This window comes from Barbatula barbatula, assembly GCF_947034865.1.
Source record: "Barbatula barbatula genome assembly, chromosome: 20".
Classification (NCBI taxonomy): Eukaryota; Metazoa; Chordata; class Actinopteri; order Cypriniformes; family Nemacheilidae; genus Barbatula; species Barbatula barbatula.
Genome location: NC_136783.1, coordinates 14111366 through 14137394, shown reverse-complemented (window position 1 = coordinate 14137394; position 26029 = coordinate 14111366). Strand labels below are relative to the sequence as shown.

General features: G+C 39.4%; 1 protein-coding gene across 4 annotated transcripts; it reads right to left on the bottom strand.

Moving 5' to 3' along the window:
• Nucleotides 1–55: 55 nt before the first annotated feature.
• Nucleotides 56–25388, bottom strand: arhgap46a (Rho GTPase activating protein 46a). 4 transcript variants are annotated; one of them, XM_079483653.1, is made up of 10 exons: nt 25172–25388; nt 15471–15938; nt 7196–8492; nt 4936–5560; nt 4551–4640; nt 2684–2757; nt 2383–2582; nt 1701–1792; nt 1406–1575; nt 56–1318 (listed from the first exon to the last, which is right to left on the bottom strand). In XM_079483653.1, the coding sequence occupies exons 1-10, from the start codon at nt 25183–25185 to the stop codon at nt 1124–1126; spliced, it is 3225 nt and encodes a 1074-aa protein (XP_079339779.1). In that variant the 5' UTR covers nt 25186–25388; the 3' UTR covers nt 56–1123. The 4 variants fall into 4 exon arrangements, with proteins under 4 accessions (XP_079339779.1, XP_079339781.1, XP_079339780.1 ...); XM_079483655.1 differs by lacking the exon at nt 25172–25388 and adding an exon at nt 23243–23390; XM_079483654.1 differs by lacking the exon at nt 25172–25388 and adding an exon at nt 16028–16107.
• Between the last annotated feature and the right edge of the window lie 641 nt (nt 25389–26029).

Here is a 26029-nt window from a genome sequence, read left to right as displayed (position 1 = left end):
TGCCACATGTCACCAACACGCAAGCCCATTAAGAACCAGTCAGTAAAACAGGAAGCACTATTTACAAGTTTTATTTACATATAGTCGCAATCAACATTCAGGAAAAATAACTACCATGACAAAAACAAGATTAAACCTCGAATCTATACATAAAGGGTACCTGTGTCTTTTTATATACATTGATTTAATTTACTTTCTTAGTTATTTAGTACATCAGATGCTATTTCACAAGCATTGCACAATCTGATATTTTCAATTTATGGCATTATCACTAAACTTCATTTAATTAGCACACTTTTTCAGAAGTGGTAATGTTAATGGTAAAAGCATTTACTAAACGGTGTGGTGGCAAATTAAGTATATAAATGACCATCCTAATAATAAGGGCATGACAGTTTATCACAGCTTACAAAATATAATACAAAACTAAAATAATAAAATAGAAAACTTTTTCTGCTTAAAATACTGTGTATTATATTATATTAACTGTGTACTGTCAAAAATCTCCCAATCTAAAAAACGTATACCTCAAGCTTTTAGATCTCTAGTAATAGATTCTTACCACACTTAGGACGTATACAGATTTCATATATTTTCCCTGTACACAACAGATTATTTCTTTTAAAATCCACAGATAGACACAGAAACACTATTTAAAGCCAAAGAATATACATAATAAAGTAGATTCTTAAACCTGTCACTACAACTTACTCTACAAAACAAGCAAACTGAGTTTTCACAAAGCGATGTATCCATGCAGCTTACGGTTAACCTTGCAATACTGCATTATAATGTTTACTGCATTGTAAACAAATTTTGGGATCGTCACTATTTGTTTTTTTATACATTTGTTGAACATGCACAGGCTTAAACATTTTGTGATGTTAGTATCAGTGAATTTGAACTACAATACACTTTGTCACTGAGGTGCACAAAACACACAGTTCACTCTTAAACAGTTTTCCAGTGGCAAACACTATGCAAAAACTGATTTTACACAAAGTATCATTTTCAACAGGGTACATTTGTCCTTGACATTCATTTTTGTGACTCAATGTTTGTGGGAAGGCTAGTTATGTGTCACATGTATTGCCGTGGAAAAGTAATAAGTATTAAAGGATCTTTATACAATGCCCTCAATAAAGCTTGTGTCCAGATGTACGATTAGCATGCGCAGGAAAGACATCTCCTTGCGAGTGTTCTCAAATATTACACGAGGGTCATCTGACTGGCACCGAAGGCAATTGGGAGCCATTACCATTGCAAGGTTGTTTACGTCCATTTTTGTGACCGCAACGTTTGTAGGCTGGGCAAATACCTGGGGAAGATGTAGAACATATGTCAGAGAGGTGCAATAAGTAATGAAGGAATTTTACAGTTGCACATCCAAGATAATTTATGGTACCTGTAGGAAGTGAATGAAGTAGCACAGCACCAGGCGGTTGAGCTCAGGCAGAGACTGCACTACACTAATGGCTGCCACAGGATCATCATAGTAACTGATGCATTGCTTGTAGAAGCTCATAGGGATCAGAGGCTCTTCCAGCTCACGGTACCACAGCTTCATCAGAGAAGCTAACAAAAAAAGCAGTACGGATGTTTACACTTGAATATATTAGGTATTAAATTGGATAAACTTGACATATTTTGGGGGGTATTTAATAATCGTAATCCTCAAACACATGAAAACAGTTACTGACCAGGCACGTTGGGATCTGACAAATTCTCAGGGATCCTCCATTGATCCACTTGTAGCTTCAGTGCATTAACCTCATCAATGTCACCGGGAACCCTGCAGGCAGAGATAGTATTATTACACTCAAAGACCTCTAGGGGGAGTCAGCATATCATTTTTATGAATGCACTATGCTGTAAAACCTTCACTTCCGTTTTTCAAAATTTTAAGAGATAAGATCGACCAGTACAATTCTTTAAAATCTTTCCACATTACTTGCACAGTGGAAAAAGGGCATGAGGGTAAGTTTCCCTTTTGTTTAAACACTAATAAACAAAGTGTTTTAAAAGTGCACTTTAAGAAAATTGTAAAGCATTTTTAAACAAAAAGGCAAAACAACAAATAGAAAAATAACTTTGCTCTACACAACCCATTTTTCATCTTGCATTTGAAAATTACCTTCCATCAGAAAATGAAGAGTTTAAAAGAGATAACTCCATGTTCAAAAATCATATTTTTGTATTGTGCATTACAATTAATATAAATCAAATTGCAGTTGGTTTGTTTTGATTTAAGCCATAATAACAAACAATATACAGCTAACAAACACAATAAAATGATTTTAGATTTTTTATAAACAGTTCTATTTTTAGAAACAAATTTCAATTATACTCTATATAATTAACAGGAAGCTGGTCTTGTCTTACCTGAATATTCCCTCTGTCTGAGCTCCGCCCAAAGCTAGCACATACTGCGACAGCTGCACTTGCACCCAAGGCAACTTCCTGTCTGGAAAGAGTTCACACTGTCGCTCCATTACCTCCTCTAGAGAGCTGCCAAACAAAGACGGGGTCATGATAGCACGTCGACTGTGGTCTACCTCCTCTGTGGTTGGTTTACGGAGCCCCTGTGGGGAAAAGAGACAAATCCCTTACAATCCACGTTACCAAATTTAAGGGTTTCATATTCTGTATTCCATATCCTGCTTTTCCGCATTATAAATCTCACCTTTTTTCCTCCAGTAATCGCCACTTTCTGGAGTTTCCGGTGACAGTATTTTGCATATGTGCTGATGGGAAGAGCTACAGGCAAAGAGACAAGCCATGAGTGATTCTTGCAGAATGAGGAAAAAAAGCCACATTCTTCCTATTCTTAGACACAGCGGCTGCACAGTCTAACTGGTGACAGTTTTACAATTAATGAAACAAAACCTGTTTTACAAGAACTACTGTATACAGAGTGAGAACTTCATGTCATTTCAAATTTGGATATTTTTCTAAATTGGGGTAGATTGGCTTCATAATAGTTATACTATGGCATCACGCAACATAAGATCATAGTGGCATGTGGGGAGTAAAGAGAAATTAATGAAATACAAAAGATTTAATTTGGTCAAAAACATGGAGGATGAAATTCAGCCTACACATTCTGACTCATCAGAAAGACGCAAATTACAATAAAGAGGGAAAAACAGACAGAAGGGTTTTCTACTAGGCGGCACTTCATGAATGCACTGTCCTGTCCTTCTGTTATGTAAGAAGCAAGGGCATTAGGACAATATCAAGCGGACACTGCTAAAAATGTTCCAGTACTTGTAATAAATAACATTCCCTCATGGCCACATGAAGACCCGGATAGTGCTTGATTCTGAAACTCCAGACTTGTCGAGTCATTTCTATGGAATTATTGTGCATTAAGCAGCATAGAATTTATAGCACTCTTTGTTCAGTATTTTAGAGAAAACTCACTACTCTACGGTTTTTTATGCTTTCACTCCTTAGGAGAGCCTCAAATTCCACAAAGAAATCCATAGAGGGCATTTCCAATACCTTCACAACAAGCTTTTTGAATCTTAAATAAAGAATCCAGATGGCAAAAACTTGTGCTGCGACTGCAATTATGTTTAAACAGACATATTGTAATAAATGTACTTTTGATCTTTGAGAAAATATTTCCCCTCCCTTGCCTCAATTCTTAAACAACCGATTTACTGATGAAACACTGCATTCATACACAAACAGACATCATATTTTGGATCTACAAGCATGACTGACAAAGGAGTGGTGGTCTAGCAGTGCAGCCACAGCTTGCCCTCATAAACGAAAGACAACAATAAAATGAAAGGAAGCCAAAGGAAACAACAACAATCGTTTTAGAGGAAACTAACGACTATAAATGAGACCACACATATTTTCTAGTGACTCCCTCCCTAAATCATAGAGATGAGTATACTCCTTTTTACAGGATACCCATTATTAGAGCCTCTATTTTAACATGCCAATAAACTCTTCAGAGAAAGCTTAGAGTACCCGCTATATTCAGACCTCCCGCACCCCATCTGTGAAGTCAAGTCACTCCTCTAGACATCTGCCCTACTGATCTAACTTAACCAAATGACTCACAGACTTTACAAGAACTTTGCAGACCAGGCATACATATGAGCCATATCCTTCTTCAAGCGACAAGTGGCTGGTGCTCATCTAATGGGCCCATGACTGCAGATGTTGATGTGTGGGTCTGTAGTAGTGACTCAGAGTCAGTCGCATACCATGCCTGAAGGCTCATGCTGTGGGCATTGAGACTCAATGTAAGGGATCCTCTTTGTGGTCATTGCCAAGGGCATTTGTGGGCAGCAATCGGCGAGATCATCAGGACAGAGCATTGTGGTAACAGTATAAAGGTCAAAGTACCGAAATGTGTTGCAGATCTACTGGTAAGCAACACGTGGTGTGCACTAGCCGGAAGGGTTAATTAAAAATGACTATTGATTTGGGGTATTGATCAATAACAGTTGGAAGCAGCCACTGATAAACAACACTCAATATGTCTCTGAATTTGTGTTTGTTATGTGGTCTATGTAGAGCAGAATTGGCACCTGCTTCATCTTCGCTGTTCTGTTTTCTCTTCTTTCTGGACTTGGAGTTCTTCTTCTTAATATCCTGCTGGTCCAGTATGAACTGGGTTACTGTAAAAAAAATGGTTATATATGAATATACACATAAAACTCTGAATTTATTTAAATAACATATAATCTTTAAAACACACAAACAAAAATAATAGCATTTAATTCGAAACTTTGTTACCACAAAGGTTTGTCAGTTTTAATTTAAAAAATTGTGCAGATTCTGCAATTCAAACATTTTTATATAATGACCATTACATTACCAACTGTGTATTCGACCCTTGTCATCTGCAACTTATTTAATGTAGTTTTTTTAACACAGATTTAAACAATGACAGTGCTTTAACGTCAAACTCACTTCTCTTGTCATTGGTTTGCTCCATGTGGCGCTGAATGTAACCTTCCAGGTAGCAGCAGAACTTGGGCGAAGGAGCGAAGAAGGCAAGGCATACAGCCATGAGCTCCCAGCCTGCTGCCAGGCTGCGTGGGCTGCTGTTGCCTGTGGTCTGCCTCACAAGCTGGACGTACAGCTCATCCCTCAGGCCTTGCATGCCCCAGCACTTAGTGACAATGAGGAGAGCTGCGTGACGTCGGTCCAGCCGTGAGGGCCTGTCTCCCATGTAGGCTTGGACGAGTTTGAACATCTCGCAGGCTTCCTTGCGCACCGTGCGGTCGTTGGTCATCAGCATGGGCTTCTTGATGGAGCCGCGGTTCCAGGATAGCATGTTGGCAATGGAGACTCTCCGGCGGAACAGACCCTGTGTATGCATGTTCAGGTGCTTGCTGGCCCAGTCTGCCATGCTGGCATCTGGGGGTGGGGGCTGACGAAGGGTTGCGTAAGAAAGCTGGTAACCCCCGGCATCACTTCTCTGCAAGTTGGAATCGCTGACGACGTGTCGATGAGGGCCGAGTGAACCCATTCTGTTGTCCACCATGCTTTTCGTTCTGTTATCCAATTGAACCTTAGGTTCCAGTGTTCCCGCCTATAAAAACAGTGTAAATGCACGTAGGGTGAGCTAAACAGAATTCATGAAGCTTTTTGTCTTCCCAAATAAATATAACAATAAATACTATAAATAACTCAAATATAAGTCTCTTCATGACAACAAGTGACCACACTTCCAGCAGTAAGTCATTTCATCTCAAAATAATTGTGCAAATCTAGCAATGGCCTCATTTTAATCCCTGGAGAAGTTTTGTCCTGAAAAATGTCTCTTTCCTGAAAGCTGTATCCCTGTTACAAAAACCAGACACAACGTGTTTGCCAACTTTAATAAAGTTTTATAGGACACTTAAGGTGAAAGTGACATAATTCAAAGATGGTTTTCAAGGAAGACAATAGAGGGCATGTTTGTATGAACATACACACACTATTGTTTAAAACAAGTTTAGGGCCACTTGCCAGAATTTTTTTTCATTATCTTTAAAACCTTATGATCCAAAGCCATACGTCATAATGTTTGAAATAATATAATACATTAACTTCTTTAACTAAAAAAACATTTTAAAGTATATATAACTTAATAATGACTAAAATAATAAAGATCGTCTAATGCTCTGAGATCAGTTGTTTTTGGGAAGTAACGCATTAAAATGCTAATGTTGTAAAAAGGCTCAAACACCAGGGAATAAGTTGACCTATGATGTCATCAGCTATGGAACAATCCCCAGCAGGTTCCAAACCCCTATCGGCTACACTGCAGACCTACAATTGGTTGGTACAGTGACCACGCCTGTAGAGGAACCAACTGTCCCGTCTGTGTCCGAGATGGTACCATATGGGCCACAGTAGCCATACTTCCTGCTCTATAGGCATTATGTTGTGCAGTGCTGCTACGTTCTGGCATTTTACCCATTACCCTGGCAGGCCCCTGCTGGATTCGTATCAGAGGACTGCAGGAGGGCAGAGGTGGGTGCAACAGGAGCAGTAGGTTGGACGTAAATTTAAGTATTATATGTTTGCCAAAATCAAGCTGATTTTCATAGAAACCGAAGAGGTGAATTCTCGAAAGCATATTTGAGATGCACGGTCCTCTGGGCGCCTGGCTGTTAAACAATGCAGATAAAGTTCATCACTTAGGGAGGACAGATTACAGCTTTGCTACGGGTCAGAGTGGCAGTTACTGTTTGTGAAATTATTGCCCTTAACAAGAATCATGTGCAGCTTGGGAATACGCTAAAACTTGTCTGACTGCAAAGTAATAAAGAGCACCTGAGAGACAGATATTGTTATACTCAGTTTGTTGAATATCAGACTGAATAAACTACACGACTTGTTACTTTACATCAAGGTTTTGTTATAACGGTTGGTGGAGTGTGTGCACAATAATCTGGATCTAATAAAGACCATGGAAAAAAATCAGACGCACATAAAAAACAAAGCACTCTCCCAACAGTACCCCATGGAGATTAAACAAATACGATGTCTGGCTTTTAATGATGCTGAAACTCAAGGCCTGCGGAAAAACGAACGCCAGAAGTTCACACTCGTATTTTACACGACACAGCAAATATTTATAAAATAATAGAGTAAAAAGAGCACAAGTAAATCCTACGCTTATTATAAGTGAAAGTTTATTGTAAAGGCACTTCTATGTGTGAATGCAACTATGCAGTACCTGTGAGGGGGGTCCAGCCGTCTCAGGGGAGGAAACAATGCTCTGCTCAAGCGTATCAACCTTCTCATACGTCCGCTTCTGCCTTCCTGGGAAGTCCAGTTGTGAAAAGGCCACATTAGGGTAGTTACCGGTCCTGCTCAGTGATCTGCTGGACGATGAAATATCTTCCCTGGATGAGCACCGGCCCGTGCTGTGTGTGCGCTGTGTGCAGCAGCCCTCCGACATATCTGAATCTAGACTAGCTTTGGTCTCCCGCATAGTGTTTGAGCGGCTTACAACCTCCCTCATCTCCTCCATCAGGCGCTCGTTTAGCGCTGTGAGCTCCCCAGTGCTACCCACAGAGCCGGGTCGGCCGCCGGCACCCATCCTCCTCCTGCTTTTCCGCCGCAGGCTGGGAGACGGGCCGGTTGAGTAACCCGAATCTTGATAGCTAACAGCAGGAGGTGGTGGTGTGGAATAGTCCTGAGATCCTTGGCTCCCCTGCCTGCTGTGATGCACCTCCATAGCTCTTAGCAAACCTGCTTCTACAATCCTCATTGACTGCTTCTTTTCCAAGCTAACAGGTTCCTTTTGAAATCCCCTTGTAGGTAGATGTAAGGACTCTGGTGCAGATGTTGGAGAGGGGATGGGAGAGGGCATTGGTGAAGTAGAAAGGAGGCCTTGCTTGGGGTCGACATTCACCATATGCTTGATACACTCCAGACCTGCTGGACTATAGTCAGAGGGGTTCCTCTTGTGTCGGGAACCTGTATAAGATTGACCTGGGTGCTGGAGTAGTTTTACCTTTTGTAGACTGTGATTGAGTTTGGATGTGCTGTTGTGTAAGTGAGCACCTTCTACCTCCATATCTACGGGAGGTTCATCATAAATGGGGCAATCAGCTAATGGATCATCATAGAAGCGTGCAGTCGCACCATAGTGTGGTGATACTGGCCTTGGTGAGCTGGTCTGTGGCGATGCTGGATGTGGAGAAGAGTCACCTGAGGCCACCAGGCAAAAGCTGCCATTGCTTGCCTTCCTCAAGTGGTGGGCCTGCCTCGTATCTGGTGCTATTTTGCCTCCCGGTGTGGTTTTGTAAGCCTGCTGGGACAGCATGTAGCCTGAAACAGATTTGGCACTGCCGGAATTGAGCGTGCAGGCACTGTGACCATTGACATTGCTCTGTGGTAGGTGAAGGGAAGCTGCTCCGCTGATTCCTCTTCCTTGGCTTCTGCCTATGCTACTGACCTTTACTAACATGGCGGCTTTAGATCCAGGTGGGGGCTGCCACCTCTGACAAGTGTCTCTTTGCTCTTCCCTGTTGTTATACAAAAGGAGAAATGCACAAACACATGAGATTTTATCATAAAGGCAACCTTAACTAACCATAACATGTAAATTAAAAACAAAACTCATAAAACATTGCAAACAAAACATAAATTGACAATTACAACACTTAAAGCAAGTACACTTTTTTTTAAAGAAACACAGGGAGCCCAAACCAATCATCTTTATGGTGCCTTTTACAAGTCCAAAACAGCAATCTTTATGGTCGCCTTTATCGTGGAGACAGTTAATCCAAATTTTCAGTAATTTAGAAAAACTATATAAAACTTAAAAATGCCTTTGTCAGAAAAACAAAGCATAATTGTTTAACTGAAATAGATTTTAAGACATGAAAATGCCTGCATTTAAAACAGTTTTGTAGTAAAAGTGAATGCAGTTCCTTGAATTGTTCTGGTTGGGAGACTCTACACACCACATTATTCTCACTATACCGATCTCTAGATATTTATAAACCCAAAACCTCCCACAGTAAATCGTTGGTCATTCTACAAATCCCTATTAAAAAAAATAAAAAAATAAAAATAAACATGAACTTTCAAGCAAAGAAAGCAGTACACACTTCACTTACCCTGTGAGATGAATTTCTGCCCGGTGCTAATAGAAACTTTAAACTGATATGCTTTTTTGTACCATTTATGTAGCAAAATCTACACCACAAAACGTGAAATGAAAACCCCTAGAACTTCACTGTTAAAAAGAAAGTAAGAATACTTATGTGACTGAATGCAGGGGATTTTTACTTCGTCACCTCTTAAATTAACCTCTAAACTGGTCTAACTTCCTCATACACATACACTGTACAAACAAAACAGAAATCCAGCTCAGAAAGAAGAGATGAAAGAAGAGATGAATAGGATACACTTGTCTAAAACACTTATTAAACTATTTTACTGATTATAGCATTTTGAAACTATACTAGAACAATGCCCAGGGGAAATATAAAGCGTATGGGAACCACATCCTCTTCCATTTGTTGAGGCCTGTTTTTCCATTACAGTGCTTCCTATTTCTTCTCAGCTTCTATTTTTCTCATCATTTTTCAAAAACGTGAACATAAACAACTTGTTACAATGCTAGACCGGTATAACATTTAGTAAGACTGGAAGTCTGCCATCTGCCTGAGCCCCAAGGCCCTTGTAAACACAACAATCAACAATGTTCAAAGTCTAACACGTTGATAGGATGCCTTGACACCTGAATCACACATTGTGTAAGTGTGGGCCACTTCAAGCTCAATGTGTTTAGATTGGTTTTCTCAGGATGGTGACAGAGGCACACTGCAGAATAAGTGAGACTGTAAACAAGTAGCTGCTCTTTTCCTTTGAAATTCCCTTTGTGTCTGGCAAGACACAGTGAAATAACTACTTATACATACATGGATTTGCTTACATATTAGGAAAGCAACATTAAGGACAATCTTTAAAGTAGAATACAACCCCCAACATGTCACAATGAACATTCATTAGAGAGGTTTACATAGGATTCAACACGCTGAGAGATCAGCCCTGTTGTTTTATGTGTTCTGGCAGTGTGAGCAAGCAGGGAGCTCAACTTCCTGTCATGAACCCCTGTTAAAGAGTTCAAACGAAAATCTACACTAACAAGAAAAAAAGAGATAATAATACAGGTATAAAATGAGTCTTTACCACTGCACTTGCGATGCATTCCTTAGAAATTCAAACTATAATGAGTTCACAAAGAAAGGGACGGGGTAATGTCCTGAGTCTTGTGACATGGGGGACCTGCTTAATACATCTTTGCACTGATGGGTGCATGGGAGCTGGGGCCCACCATTAAAGTTCTGTCCCGGGCCCCATGAGTTTCAGTGGCATCCCTGTCCTGCAGTGAAAGAGCACATGTGTATTAAAATGAGAGTGTGAGATTAGTTAGTCATGGGAGGCTGCTTCAGTTAGTAAGAAACAACTTCAGCATTCCTTTCAGTCGTCACCCAATAGTGCCGGGATCGTTTTAATAGGGGGAACAATGAATGGTTGTGTAAGCGTCATGGCAATGGTTCACTTACCATAACGTTCCATAATGAGAATCTTGAGAGGAGGGGTTGCTAATAACTACATTGATTAAAGTAAATCAGAACTAAACAGAAGACAAAAAAAGTGTTATTTAATACTGATACTCTCGTTTAGGATATACCTTTGCTACAAAAAGATGGATTAAGACTGAGGCAATAGGGTTCGGACCGTTAGCCTCATGTGCTGGGCAGCTAAGCTATTTATGTAAAACCATCCGTTAGAAATGTGGGTTTTATTTTGGACTCTGACCTGCTACTTGATAAGCAGGTAAATTTGTTAAATCGTGATTCCTAAATTAAAGACTTCTGGCTAAAGTTAAAAGTTTGAAAACCCCTTCTGAACTTTAGAGAGTAATTATGCATAAGTTTTGTTATATGTATATATAAAAACACACATGCATGTATAATTTATACATTAAACATTTATGTATAAAATAACAATGTATGTACATACACGTGTAAATGTTTCTTAATTATACACATGCACGTGTGTGTATTAATATATACACATAATTATTATACACAAGACAACAACATATATTATGTAAACAAAAACTTTTGTTCTGCTAACGATTAGTCGTGATTATTTGTTATGCAGCCCCAATCAGAAGCGTTAAAAAACACAATTAAATCTTGGAAAGCCTCTCTAGATAATTTAGCTGTGGGGAAAATAAATTGAACTAATCAGGGAGGACTGGTTTGTACCAAACAGCCTAAGATCCAATTGTTCACAATAACAATTTTTTTATATTTTGTAAGGACCTATGTCTAAATACACATTCCTTTTATTAATGTACTGAAAAACATGTCAGGACAATGTGTGGACCTTTTCCGAGGTCCAGAGGAAAGCTGAGATAATGGGCTATTTTCTTCCCTTGGAAAGGAAGAGGAAATGTGACCTATAGCAAGGCATGAAACATGACTCAGAGTTGATAGTCGTCTCAACAGATGTGAAAAAATTAGCGGCATGAACATGAACTCACACCCAAGAATGTTTGCCATAAATCTTCTCTATGTACCACGTGTTTTAATTCACAAACATGGGTTCAAATATAGATTTTTTTGTGCTTGAAACATTTTTGAAATCTGAAGCAAAGTGGAGCTCTCCTGATGTCCAAAGGATTCAGCTGTTTGCAGACAGCTGAGCCCCTCTACTCATTGAGCCAGTGAGTCTGGCTTCTTCACATACCTCACACGTGACCAGCCCATCCTCTCCCTCCACACCCCCCGCTCCAGCTCTGACCACCAGTGCCATCCGCTCTCAAAGAAACTCCACACCAGTTTATTTAAACAAGTTCCACTGAACAAGATAAATTAAGCCTGACTGAATGGAGGGGGAGATAACGACAACACTCAAGTTAAAATCATAGTCAAAGATTCGTATGTTTTGCGACACACAACTGAGATTTACTTGTGTAACACACGAATACATTTTTGACTGCAGCATTAATTTCAACAGACAAACCAAGCTCATGCTGTAAATTCGGCTCTTTATATTCCCAGAAAAGGATGTCAGAGGAGGAGCCAGTTTAGCATATGGACAATGTGATGCATCTGGAATGTCAGCACTAATCTACATCTGTTGATATGAAACTAGATAGCATGAGAGCGTATGGCTCTACTTACAGCTGTGAAAATCACCTCTCACCTTATGAAACATGCACATACTGTACAGAGCATGAAAGATGGAAAACATCTTTAATTTTGCTTCGTAGGAGGTCATTGTGAAAAAAGTTGTTAAAAGCGGATCCATTCGCTTGTAACAATTCACTTCTGAGTTCAGCTAACACAAATATATCAAAAGGCTAATTATGGTGTCAAGAAATACTAGCCTTGCCTTGCAGCCGGACAAATTTCACAGTTCTCTGCATTTAAATGGGAGCCAGTGGAAGTCTGTTTTCAATGTATTTTAAGCAACACCAAAGGCATGACTAAAATAAAGCAAAAGGCAGTTGAAATTGCTCTACTTTTATAGGCAATCTGTGTTAGGACACCAAACTAGTTTTCTGAGTAAACGATTGAGGTAACGCACAAAATGTGTGTGACAGAACACGCAAAAGACTTGAAGCTTAAGAGCGCTGGATCCACTGGCTTTGGCATGTTTAAGGCTGGAATCTCAATACAGCTTAAGGTCCATGACCTTTTAAAGGTAAAACCATGAGAAAAGCAAAGCAACGTCTGAAAGCTTACATGCCTCTCTAATGATATTCCATGAAATGTCTACAGATGGCCCTTATATGGTTATTTACTTAAAACATGAAAGACGTACAAAGATGATCCTCTTTCTGCTGTACAGAAATTGGGTTAGGCAAGCACATGACCATATATCATATTTATATGTTTGGGGAAAACACCCAGAAGTTTCTTTGATCAAATCAACCGTCTGAACGTGACAGGAGCGAAAGTGAGAGCACAAAAGTGGCATATTAAAGTGTGGTGTCTGATTAGATCTTCACTTTTGGTATCTTATGAGAGACATTGCACAACTGTTTTCAGTCCCTTCTGTAAAACCCCCACAAGTCCAAGTATCATCAAAATGAGAACCTAAATCACATGTCCGCAAAGAGAGAGGGTTATAATGCTGGTTGTTAATTTATTGTCTTAGATCCAACCCCAATTCATACTATGGGAAACCTTAACAGCTGGTCCTCAGGGGTTTGCGTGCTCAACTAAACCCTTGTCTTTCTATAGCAGCCTCTCTGCCTGGGGTCCGCCTGGAGGACAAAAGAATTTAGTGACCCCGGCACAACTTCCCCAGGTCATTTCTGGGTTACGTTACACCGCTACGTCACATGGCAGGGGACAACCACTAATCTTCAATCTCCTCACCAGGGCAACTTCAATAAACGGCTGAATGCTAAATAACACGGACTTTGTTGAATAATCCCCTTGTGATCACTAGTGCAGATGTTCCACAGGAGTGAAATAGCAAGCTCTCTTTTTCACACTTAATAATTTTGCTGAAACCCATGATTTAAACAGGCTGAAGTTGTGTGTCCGTTTGTTGGTGTTTGTTCGTGGATGGGTTTGCATTTTTAAATATGCTTCTTGACTAGGGTCAAGCCCAACTAACTTGTATTAGAGCCGTGTCCTGGAGTGGCGGGTGTGATGACTACCAGATTTAGCACTTTGCTCATCAATCAGAGGAAGCTGCTTATACCACACCATATGATAAAACAGATGGTGTTGTTTGGAACATTGTCAAGTTGATATTTTATGACCACTCCCTGCCTTTTATTTTTAGATAGACAAACAGAGAACAGTCACCGGAGACTCCTTCACCTTGAGGTATAACGCAATAAAAGTGAATGCAAAATATCAATAATAATTAATTACATAACAATTATGCAAAGTTATGTTCTATTGTGCTACAAACATGGCAAAAATTCTGTACATAGTTCATGCAAATTCTGTCATTATCTACTCAGGTTTAAGTTGTTCTTTTGAAAACAGAAGATATTTGGAAGTAGGTGGGAAACCAAACAGTTTGGGGGCACCATTGACTACCATAGTAGTTTATTTACTACTATGGTAGTCAATGGTAGTGCACCAGAACTGTTTGGTTACAAACATTCTTCCAACTTTCTTTGTGTTGAGAAGAACAATGATATTTATACAGGTTTTAAACAACTTGAGGGTGAGTCAATTATGACTGAATTTTCATTTTTGGGTAAACTATCCCTTTAATAAAATAGACCACCATTTAAATTGTGATTTTTAAATCATCTGACCGAAACGGACTGAACTGTTTGAGGTGGTTCACTGACATGAATTACATTTATCACAATATTAACCAACAAAATCATTGTGAAAATTGAATGTTCATTATCACACAGTCCCACAAAACAAAACTCACAAAAGAACTTAAAATATTACCATACGGCTAAATGAGTCACAAAGGATTTACAAAATGGTGCCTGACTCAAACACAGCTGTCCATTGTTTTGGGTAGATAGCATTGACTTAAAAAAAAAAAGTGAGACATCCGTAAGGAGGCTTAAAATATGTGTGGATCTTGAGAGCTATGCTGTTGCTTGTGAGATCTAAAACACCCACAAGTGGTTTGTCGCCCTTCTAGTTTTACCGAAATGTCAAAAATGTGTTGCTCTTCTAGTTTTACACAAAGGTCAAAAATGTCGGACCTCCCATAGACAGCAGTCATGTGTGTCTAAAGCAAAGACAGCAGATAGCTTCTAATGCTCCTTAAAACTCATAGTGCTTGTGCCACAAGTAGCCACAATATTTCTAAATCCCTCCAAGCTGCAGTGGGATCCTGATGTTATGATATTGTACTCCATTAACTCTTTTTCCATGGATGGATATAAAAGAATGAGGGCCCTGCTAAAATAGAAAGAACCAATACATGTGCTGTATAATGTATACCGTGGTTTCGTGAGCGGTTTTCTTTGCAATAAAAGAAGAAAGACCAGTCACGTTTAAACCACAATGGTTTGGCTCTCCCCGGGCTCCGACCCCAGCAGCTTTCATCTGGTGGGGCCCAAAGATTGTTTTAGGAAAAAAGAAGAGCCAAAAGGATTGTAGATGGGTATAGCATAAGGCACTGAAATAACAGAGACATGGCCCAGTGCCATGTGAAATAAAGTTGGCATGACTGGAATCTGGTTTTATAGGAGAAAGGTGGTTTTGATTGGTCTGGAAAAAAATAAGCAAACTCTCCAACAGTCCTCCATAATAAGGGTTATGAGCAAATGTCAAGTTTTTTTCACATTTGGCAGCAATTTATATAAATGACTGCTGTATGAGAACACGGTAAACACAAGATGTTCAGCCACAAAGTTGAAGTCAGGGAAAATCTGAGATAATTGATCTCTGGTTAAGGTCAGCTATTTCTGAGGTACCATAATAGCAAGTTCTTCACAATAACCTTAAAGAAAATGTGCCGAGAGTACAGATGCCTACCTGAGAGTGCCTCTGTTGCCATCCATGCTGTGGAGGTCTAATTTCTGTCTGTTGTCTATTTCTTGGTCTGTAAGCTCTTTGCCTACACACTCGAGCTCTTGACTGTATGGCTCCATGGGTGGCAGAGGGGTGCGTCTATCTTGAGTCCCTGTAGACTGATTTCCATGTTGCCTTTCCTTTGTGCCCCCATCTGTCCTGTGCTCAGACTCTGTGTTGCGTTTCATGGCCTGAAGCTGAGAGAGAGGGACGATATCCGCACCTTGCGGCCTATGCCACACGGTCACGCGGCCAGCAGAGTTGTAGTAGTAGAACCTGTTACTATGGTGGTCGAACAGTTCCCACCACTGGTTGCCATCAGCCTGACGGACAGGCACACCGATGGGCGGCTCCCATCCGCATTCTCCTGATGTCAAATTCACATACATTCGTTCCTGGGAACGGGGCTCCAGTATTTCCACCCAATCAGAGCTGGCAAGAGAAAAAAACAACCACGTCACAACATTGAGCTAGATTGTTTTGCATATAAAAGCTGTTTGAATCCTAGTAAATTAAGTCACCTCAATAAAATGGCATAGATGTGCTAACAGATTCTCATTATGAATTACAGACCAAGCTTCACGGTCAATCTCTTAAATGCAATCTGATGGATGTGTTACCAAGGGAATTAGGCCAAAGCTCCTGAGAGTTTCACCATGTGTGAGAGTGCATGCTCAGAAACGCTGGCTCAGCACACTTAATCCTATCAGTAGATACAGCTACGGACGAGAGAACAGACAGAGCAGAGCAGCTCTCAGTGTGAGCTGGAAAGTATTCTCATATATTCCCATACATACACACTTTCTCTCTGCCACACACACACACACAGTCAGAGTCATACAGGGTATCAGGAGACAAGTCAGGTCTCCCTGCAAGCACCATCTGGTCAAAGAGTTTGTCATCTTGGTGTCATGTGACTGATAATAAAATATTAAAGGCTGTGTAATCTTCTTTCAATCAAATGCAAGGACACATAGGTGTGGAATGTTTTACAAAGAAATTAAAGTGAAACCTGTACGGAGCAACGGTCCACAAGACTCCTCAAATAATGGTGCTAGGATAAATTATGATTTCTGCCTTAACAAAAGGTCAGTTTTACGATGACTGCCATGAGAAAATGAGGAACATTTACTGTAAAACCAACAAGTACCCCCCAATTTAAAACAAAGGTACACAAAAAGAATATTGCATAAAAACCCTCCCAAAAAGAAAGAGGCATCCGAGATGCGGACGTAAAGAACAATAAAACTACAATGCTACTAGTTTGGGCCAAGTTAGCCCTTTGAGTTTCTTTTGATTTAGTTTCCTAATGCAGAGGAACCTTAAGACCGCGTTTATACTAGTGCGTTACACTACTCCAGAGTTTTCGACCCCCGAAAACAGAGACGTTTGGAAACGCTAAGGTGCAGACCTTGTTTTAGTTTGAAAACTCTGTGGTTGCGTTTCAGTGTAAACAGACAAAAACGGAGACTTTAGAATACACAGGTGTGGTTTCCCACATTTGCTTACTGATTGGGTCGTTGGTATCATTGCGTTTGCTTCACTGATTCATTAAACCCATGTCATATGAGTCATTACGCTACCTGAAGGCCACAATGACCAGCCTCACGGTGAAATTACAGCAACGAGCGAGAGAATCGAGAGCCGTATGCTTTTAAATAGCTGTATGCTTTCAAATCACCCGGGTGTTGTGAGCACGCGAGTGCAGGTGAGACCTGAACAGCACATGTTGCTGTTTAAACTAAACATAGGGCTGTGCAAGTGATAGAAAATGTCCAATTACAAAAACAAAATAATAGAGGTAAAACTTATTTTCTATGTTGTTTTAAAGATAACAAGTTATCGTGTTAAATAATCAGGATCTCAATATTGGGCAAAATAATCGGGATTATGATTTTTGTCACAATCGAGACTCATTCAAGCCTTGACAATTTAAAAATTTAAGTGGAAGATTATGCACAAGAAACCACGCTTGCGCGCTGTGAGAAGATCCAGAGAGAGCAAAAGGAAAGTCTCAGACAAAAAACATTTTAAATTTTGGCCTGCATCAATTACAAAAACAAAGAGGTAACCAATTATTGTGCCACATTCCATTTCTAGGATCCTCTCCTTTCTTGTAGTATAAATCCACAGCGCATCCTTTTCTTTACAGTAGTTCAGCAGTGCTATTTCTTTACATTTCTTTTTCAGTTAAATTCAGAGTTTAAAAGCCAAGTATTTTTATTTTCTATGTTGTTTTAAAGGTTAATGAGTAATCGGGTTAAATAATCCTGATCTCAGTATTGGCCAAAATAATTGTGATTATGATTTTTGTCTAGTCAGTAGTCCCTTTTCTCTGAACATATCAAATATATATATACTAAAACCTGAAAAGGTTTAAAGAACAGCGATAGAATGTCACTAATTTAATTTCCTGGAACAATAGCTGTCTCTCGTTTCGCAAGGCTGCAACTCGTGTCCTCCAGACGTATCATCCTCTAAAGGATGCGGTATACGGAGGATTCTCAACTTAGAATTAAACGAGACGTCCTTCGTAAGACATACTGGCAGAAAAGGAAATAAGAAGTACCATGTTGCTATGACATTTACATTTAGTAATTTAGTCATTTAGCAGACGCTTTTATCCAAAGCGACTTACAGATGAGGAAACATTGGAAGCAATTATAACAACACGTTGCACTCGCACACCTGTCAAATTAACTAAAATTAATTCTACATGATTTTAAGAGGTAAAAAGTTGGTTACTTTACCTTAAACAATGCTAAAAGAGTTAAACAAATGTACAATTTTTTACCTTACGGTTTTAAAACGTTTAAAATCACTTAACACTTGAAAAAATGACTGCTAAGATTAAAACAATGTGACACAAATTTGTAAACTGTTAACATTTAAAAACCACAATTATTTGTTTAAAGGTGCAGCTGCTGCGGTTTATTCAAATAACAGACATTGGCCGACGCAAAGAATTGTGGAATATCTCTAGCAACTAAGGACAGACCTAATGCGTCCTCCGAATTCTCGTGAAAGTAGGTCGCATTAGAAGGGTGCATACCTGTGCATTCTGTGTCCCATATTCAGAGTTTCTGCTCGAGAGCCCTCTCTGGCTGTAGCAGCATTTAACCGTAATGCATTGGGGAAGCTGAGCATAAGAATTGCGTGATATATCACCCAGCCCGACTTTTAGGTCATTCTCACAACAAGATCAAGAGCTCTATTGGTGAGAGTCATGTAATTGAAGAGCAGTTAAACTAGATGCTTTGATATGCTGAACTCCACCCACCTTTTTCTCACTCATTTTCGCCTTCTCAAGACAGGCATTCGATTTCAGCAACAGAATTCTTAAGACCACATTCCTACTCTTTAAACTTTCAGGCATTATATTATAAAAATATTTATCAGATTGGCATCTGTTTGTCTCGTTTGGATAATTGCTGGATAAAACTGCATTAGATGAGATCAAGCCATCAAAAACGTTCAGCCCCTTTAATGAGCCTACAGGGTGCTTCTAATGACTAAATATTATAAAACAAACAACTTGTCAATTTGACACCAGATTAATTCTGTATAGAAAGCAATGAGAATTTTCTTCAATTCTAACATTCTGCACCATTGTTTAAAAATAGCTGTAAAATGGCTGGTCTCCAGGCACAAAAAAAATAACTGCCAAAATCCATTGTTCCAACTTCCAAAATTAGGCCAAATGGCGTTTTTATTCAGTTCTAATAGGACTGAATTTTTTTTAATTCCACTATCAAGGACCACTCTGAGAGTCAGGAAAAATGGCAAAAAAGTTAAAGACAAAGCAATTCCCTGCGGGCAGAATCTCTTAGCTGCCGTTCAATCCAGCAAAAGCTGGAAGCCAAGCCAAACAATAACATACTATTCTGAGTTTGACACTTGACACGCATTGGCCACGCCAAGCCAACGTGTTTAAAAACAGGACCTGTCTTTGCCTTGACAAACTTATAAGACCTTTGACTAGATAGAGAGGCCACCTCATATAAAAACAGACAGTATTCCCTCCCTGCAGGAATTATTAATGGAAATTAGGAAGAATATTCTTTCATTGTTCTTGACAAGTCAAAAGAGTTAAGGTTACACTGATGACATAATGCCCTTTAACATGGTGGAAAGGTATGCAAAGAGTGGGATAGGCTGGGTTACGCAATTACCTGGCTCAAGGTGTGGCAAACAATATCCTGAATATATTAAAACGTTTACCTTGTTCTAGAGCTAAACGATTAACCGTTAAAAGATCACGATCTTGATTCAAACACGCACACAATCTCATTATTGAAAATCAACGATTCTCCTGCGTCTATTACAGCTCAGACTAAAGTCATAATGCTCCAATCTTTGTTGGTGCTGCCGCTGAAGCAGAGAAAGCACTATCATCATTAAGCATGAAACGGCATTCCTAACAGTTTATTAAACAACACACTGTCATTATTTCTGTGTCAGATGGTCTCAGAGGTATTGGGATTAAAGCAGAGAATAGCCAACTCGCATGCATGAGACGCACGCGTTTACATGCTCTCATAGAGCTTTCACACCAGACGCGGTAAAATTGGCGTCATGGGAGGGGCTTCTGTCAGGCAGCTTCGGTCTCGTTGCAAAATGGCTGACATGGATTTTGATGAGATTTGATGCGCTTCATGTGCTATGGAAAATGGTGTAAATTTGAATTTTGGCAGATTTTCATGCCGCGCTAACCAATCAGGAGCTTGCTCTAGTAGTTATGTTATTAGCGTCAATCGCCTCATTCGCACATATCACACAGCAGAATGTCTATCGTGTCTTTTCATTGACTTAACATTTAAATCACTAGTGTATAATGCTTCATTCTGGTCTGGTGCGAACGCAGTCAGTCTGCCCAAATTAATCTCAAACCAAATAACAAACCAACATAAAAGTAAATACGGCCTTACAGTCTTTCAGGATTGTGTAACATTGTTCTGATTATGCTTCACATCTTAGTTTGAAACAAAACACTAATGAGTCAGTTTGTAGCACCGACCAATCTGAGTGCGCGCTTATATCTGTCACTATGGTAAAAACAGTTTGTGAGAGTGTATGGTGCTTATTTGCGCAAATAGAGAAGCTGTCTGTTGTTTTTCATCAAACTGCCCTGCATTCCATGTTTTCGGGTTATTTTAAACTGTTTATAGGTAAATACTGTGTTGGTGTTAATCAGTTGTATCATTCTTTAAAGACTTTTTCAAGCAATCTAGATGTCAGGCAAATTTATCAATCTTTCTAAAGACCTTTAATTGCAGATGTAACTTTATGAATTTGTTTTACTGTATAAATATGAAATATTTATACAAGTCACTTCAATGCATTAATACTTTTTATAAAGTTTAACTTTTACATTTGAAGTAAAACAAAAATTAACCACTATAATTTACCTATGGTAATTGTTGTAAAAAAATCCTTAATTACTTTTTATTTGTCATTCAGGATCGTAAGAGAATCGTGATTCTCAATTTATCCAGAATCACGCAGCTCTGTTGTTCTAACCTTAAAAGTAAACAGCTTCTAAATGTCATTTTTTCCTAGTCAAACAGTTTCGCTAACCACTCATTTTACATGCTGTGTCACTCCCAAACAGAAATACACGGAGTGTCAGCTGAGTACACACACAAGCAAACAATAGACGCAGTTCCACAAACAAAATACACATGGCAGGTAGCACACACTCAGCTCAACCACTGAAGCAGAGGAGCGTGCACTCATTCTTTCATTCTGACCAAAAACAAACTGCTGCACCTGTCAGAGGAATTCTTTAGTTCTGTAAAGTAAGAGCTCTCATTCCATGATACCAGGAAAAGCTGGACACACAGACCTGCGGTGTTATATGCTTATACATGTTTGAGTTTGTGGGACTATTTAAGTTTTAATTTATTACCAATGTCAATTTAGCAAACTGGGCAAATCTCTCTCTTTACTTTTTTCATGCCTAAATTGATGACCTTTAAAACATACATGCAAACATTCCCACGGTTCTTATAACTTGAGGATAAGTAATGAATGGTTTGGTATGAAGAGAGTTAAGTTCCTGGCCTCTAGGCTAGAAGATACAGTAGATAACTGCATATGTAGTGGAGGTACAAGTTGAGCTCTTATATTGCAGACAGTGTTGTGTTGTTTCAGCAGAGGTCAGGGTACAGCTGTTCCCATCCATTTCACTTTTATTTTCTTTAGCTATACAGACTAACACTGGCTTATCTTTGAGGATAAAGTGTCAGGATTTATTATATGACTGACTGATCCTGTGATAGTTCTGCAATATCAGCAAGTGTCATCCTTTCATTTTATCTGAGTAATGTGTGCAAAACCAAACTGAACTACTGATGCACTGAGATATTTTGCAAAAGAAAAAACTTGACTCAAAAAATGATTAAAAAAATAATTTGTACTAAAGTGCTGTAGTTAAAAAGACAACTGTCTAGACAAACTGTGGTATATGTTACCATCATATACATCACAATACGGTGAGAATACCACCCATTACTAATGGATAATAGCGACTTGACAATGGAGAGCATTGTTAAATCAACCATCAGGCTCTATTCATTTTGAACAAGGGGGTTACAATCAAAGCTCTCACAGCTCTGGTGACCAATCAGAACGTGACTCATGGCTCTGCAGGGGTGTGTGGGTTTGGGGTAAGGATAAGGGTCTGAGATGCTAAGCTACAGCACCCTTCCTGGAATTATTTCTATGTTAACCAAAAAAATTGACAATTGACATCATATGATCCACTACACGCATGTCCACATTGCTGCTGATCTACTTCCTGTCTCATGAGACTGCAGTGGATAGTGCTGCCGGAAACTTCTAGTCCGGGCGGGAAGTAACAAAGCTATTCTGTAACTGCCAAACAGCAACTGTTTGACCAAACAACAATAAAACCTTTCAGGAGGGGACAAATCTGACAAGCCCACCATTTACAGGCATGCACACGCACAACCCCAACCACCTTTCTTAGGACAAACAAGCACATTGACAGGCTTTGTAGCTGTGGGACGTGAACAAACAGGGGTGAGTGGAGAAGACAGACTCAGCGTAGTAGTATAGGCTACATAGATGTGTACTACACCAGCTATCAGCATCAATATCAATAGGGTATATGTCTAATCAATGTCACATTTCCAAACTGGAAAACTCGCATTACATCGACTTATCGGAAAAACAATAGGAACAAACTGATATCTATGGAGGTTGTTTTAATTTTGTATCGCCCAAGAGTTTAAATACGGCCAATGATAAGGGACGGTATATCCTGTCAATAATTAGAGGACCAGTTTGAAGTTCAATATTAAGAGTCATTATATGAATTATAACATTCATAAAGTTTTGAAATATTGATTAAATCTTCAGAATCGTCAGATATCACTCTTAATATCTGGCTATCATATCGGTGAACAAATTTTGTATCGGTGCAGCTCTAGTACCTTTCAAAGGCATTTTGAGTTAAACAGTTCTGTAACAAACCCTCTGCACAACATGCGCTCTGCACAAGCCCTATTTAGAAATATATTTTGGCTTATTTAGTTTGAAAAACAGATAAATTATTAAGAAAAATGAAGAGAGCAAAATTGACCTGACCATTCCTGATGAATAATGGTGTATTTATCATAAACATTGTTGGTAATGCTTTCTCGGATATCAGACTCAATGTTTGGGAAATAGGCTGTATTACTGGGTGGGAGCAGGGTCAGAGGTCACCTCACCATTTCAAAAGAGGACGTTGTCAAAGCAAGCTCCTAGGAGATGAGACACAGCCTTGAGTGTACAACTGATTGAGTTGTTAACGTTGATGTCAGGGCTTAGAAAGGTTTGAGAGAAGACCGGATAAAACAATGCTTTCTGCCTGGGAACCTGAAGTTTAGGAGAAGATTAGCATATTAACATAAAGGTAGAAATTGTAAGAGTTGATGCAACAGCTACATTTCAGCTTGATTCTAAACCTAAGGAAGCTAATAAATACCAATTAAAGTTAAGAGTTGCTATATGCGTAAGAGGCTAAATAATAAGAACAAATACAGTGATAAAATAAAATATTGTATAACTACCTGAGATGTACAACTGGCAACAGGCAAACTAATTTGAAAACTGATGAAAGCTTGTATTTTACCACATTATTTAACAAGCGATAAGGCCAGGAAACCGGTGGTGACGCACCGATTTACACTATACAATATTACACGAAAGAACAGTATTGTCATTAATGACAAGAGCAAACAAACAAAACGAAAGAAGAAAACGGCGTGATTCACTCTTTGCCCCATGAGACATGCCCTCAGGCAGAGCATTGGAGTTCGGCCAGTGGGTGCTTCTCACCTTGAGCTCAAAGGTCTTATGTTACCGGTGCTTAACTGCTATCACAATGATATGTCCTCCTTTTGTCTGCGCAGTATTGTGTACCAAACATGCATACCAGGACAAAACATCCTATTGAGAGTCATTTTGGATCAAACGTAAACCCCAGTCTGTCAAAAACATTGCACAGTACATTCAAACGGCAAAAAAAATATATAATGCCTATTTCCATTATTTTTCTCGGTTCATATTAGACTTTCTTCAAAAGAATCCCTTTCCATTCACATTCACTTATGTACAATGGCCATTCACAACATCCCCAGAGTACATTTTCACAACATGTTAGGGATTTTAGCGACAAAAAGATGCGGCAAAGTTAAAAGCAACAAGTGTCAAAAGTTGTGCCTCTGTGTGAGCTCTTGGACGAAAAGCACAATGAATCATCAGTACCACAGCTGATCAAAGCTTTTTAATATGTGTCTTACATCACAGAGGTCTTTCAACTGCCGCTTTTCATGTATTTACAATTCAGCATCTGTTTCAGCATTTTATTTATTGTACTTATTTCGTAACCATGAACTAAACAGATGCTATGTTTTTTCTGACAGCATGTGGAGAACCACACCAACCGGAACATGTGTCCCCAACTCAAATGATTCAACTTCAGCGGTACAAACCACTGCAAAGGCGACAGACGGTTTCGAGGGATCTCAAAGGGTTCCGCTGGGTGCCGGTAACCATCAAGCGAAATTAAGCTGCTTTGAATTCAACATTTGCGAAGGAAGATCCGATTCACTGGTTCGTGGGATCCAGTCGCAGAATAGTTCATTTAATGCTAATCATTCTTGTTTCGATCAGCTTTGTTCAGATTGCAAATAAATATAGGTTAAAGGAGTATACGTGTTTCTTTTCATATGGCTTTTTCTAAAAGTTAAATTAGTAGTCAAATAACTGAAACAACTGAAAAATCAAACAAACTAATAAAAAATGCTGTAACAGTTCGGATGGCGCGACTGTGTACGTTACATTCATTGACGTTACACGACAACAGCATACTGAGAGAAACTTCTCACATGACCGAACCCGCCGCAGTCACGAACTCCTGGGAACAACATCCTCTCTTTCATAAAATTCCCAACTTTCCTCACTATGAAGTGATCGGTGGCTTTTATTTTTAAAGTCGTTTTGCAGTTTTATAAAGTTGTAGATACGTTAAAGATTACACTGGTTGAACGGCCAACGTGCGTGCGTTCGTTCGCCCTCATGAGAGACGCCGCGCTAAACTCTCGCGTCAAAACATTATTTTCACTCCGTCAAAGATTGTAAACGTTGTCTCTTACCTTGTCCCGGCCATTTCTCCTCACATTGTACGGTTAAACCACAAAGACATTCAAAAAGTTTGGGGAAAGATGTTAAAACAATCTCGGTGTGAGTCGGACGTTCTGCTATCGCGCGAGCGGCGTGAGTTCTGAATGCGCGCGCCTGTACTACTGCTCGATCGTGAGCCGCTTGGCGGGGTGTATCGCGGACACCTCTCTCCACCCCCTACACACACTCCAGTTTGTCTAACAAAGAGTAAACTTAAAGGGATACTTCACCCAGAAATGAAAATTCTTCTTACAAATCTGTATACATGTATTTGTTTTGATGAACAGAGAGAAGATATTTGGAAGAATGCTTATAACCGGACACGTTTAGCCCCCGTTGACTACCACAGTAGTCAAAAGTGCCCCAGAACTGTTTGCTGTCGTACATTCTTCAAAATGTCTTCTTTTGTGTTCAACAGAACAAAAAAAGTAGTAAGCATGTGTTTCTACTATGGTAGTCAATGGGGGGGCAAGATCTGTTTGGTTATAAGCATTCTTCCCAATATACTTTTCTGTGTTCATCAGAAAAAAACAATTATGTAGATTTGGAACAACTCTAAGATGTAAATTTTATTCATTTTTGGGTGAAGTATCCCTTTAACTTTGTGAAACAAATTACGTGCGACAGAGAGCAGTGGTTCCTTTGTGATGCACGACAGGTGCAAATTCAGGTGGATTTGAATTCATATTCATTTATAATGCCTAAGGTTATCCGCCCATTGGATTATTCAGACAGCGCCACCCGCCGGCTAACTGCGTCACAAACTTTTTTTATGTGCATGTCTGTTGTGTCAACCTTCTATTTTCATTACCTCTTGGGGAAAGAAAAAT

Excerpts from the sequence above, each read along its gene's own strand:
- arhgap46a (XM_079483653.1), bottom strand. Across the intron at positions 8,493-15,470 it reads GGCAACAGAGGCACTCTCAG|GGAAGAGCAAAGAGACACTT; the intron begins GTAGGCATCTGT and ends GTATAACAACAG. Across the intron at positions 2,583-2,683 it reads CGATTACTGGAGGAAAAAAG|GGGCTCCGTAAACCAACCAC; the intron begins GTGAGATTTATA and ends TTTTCCCCACAG.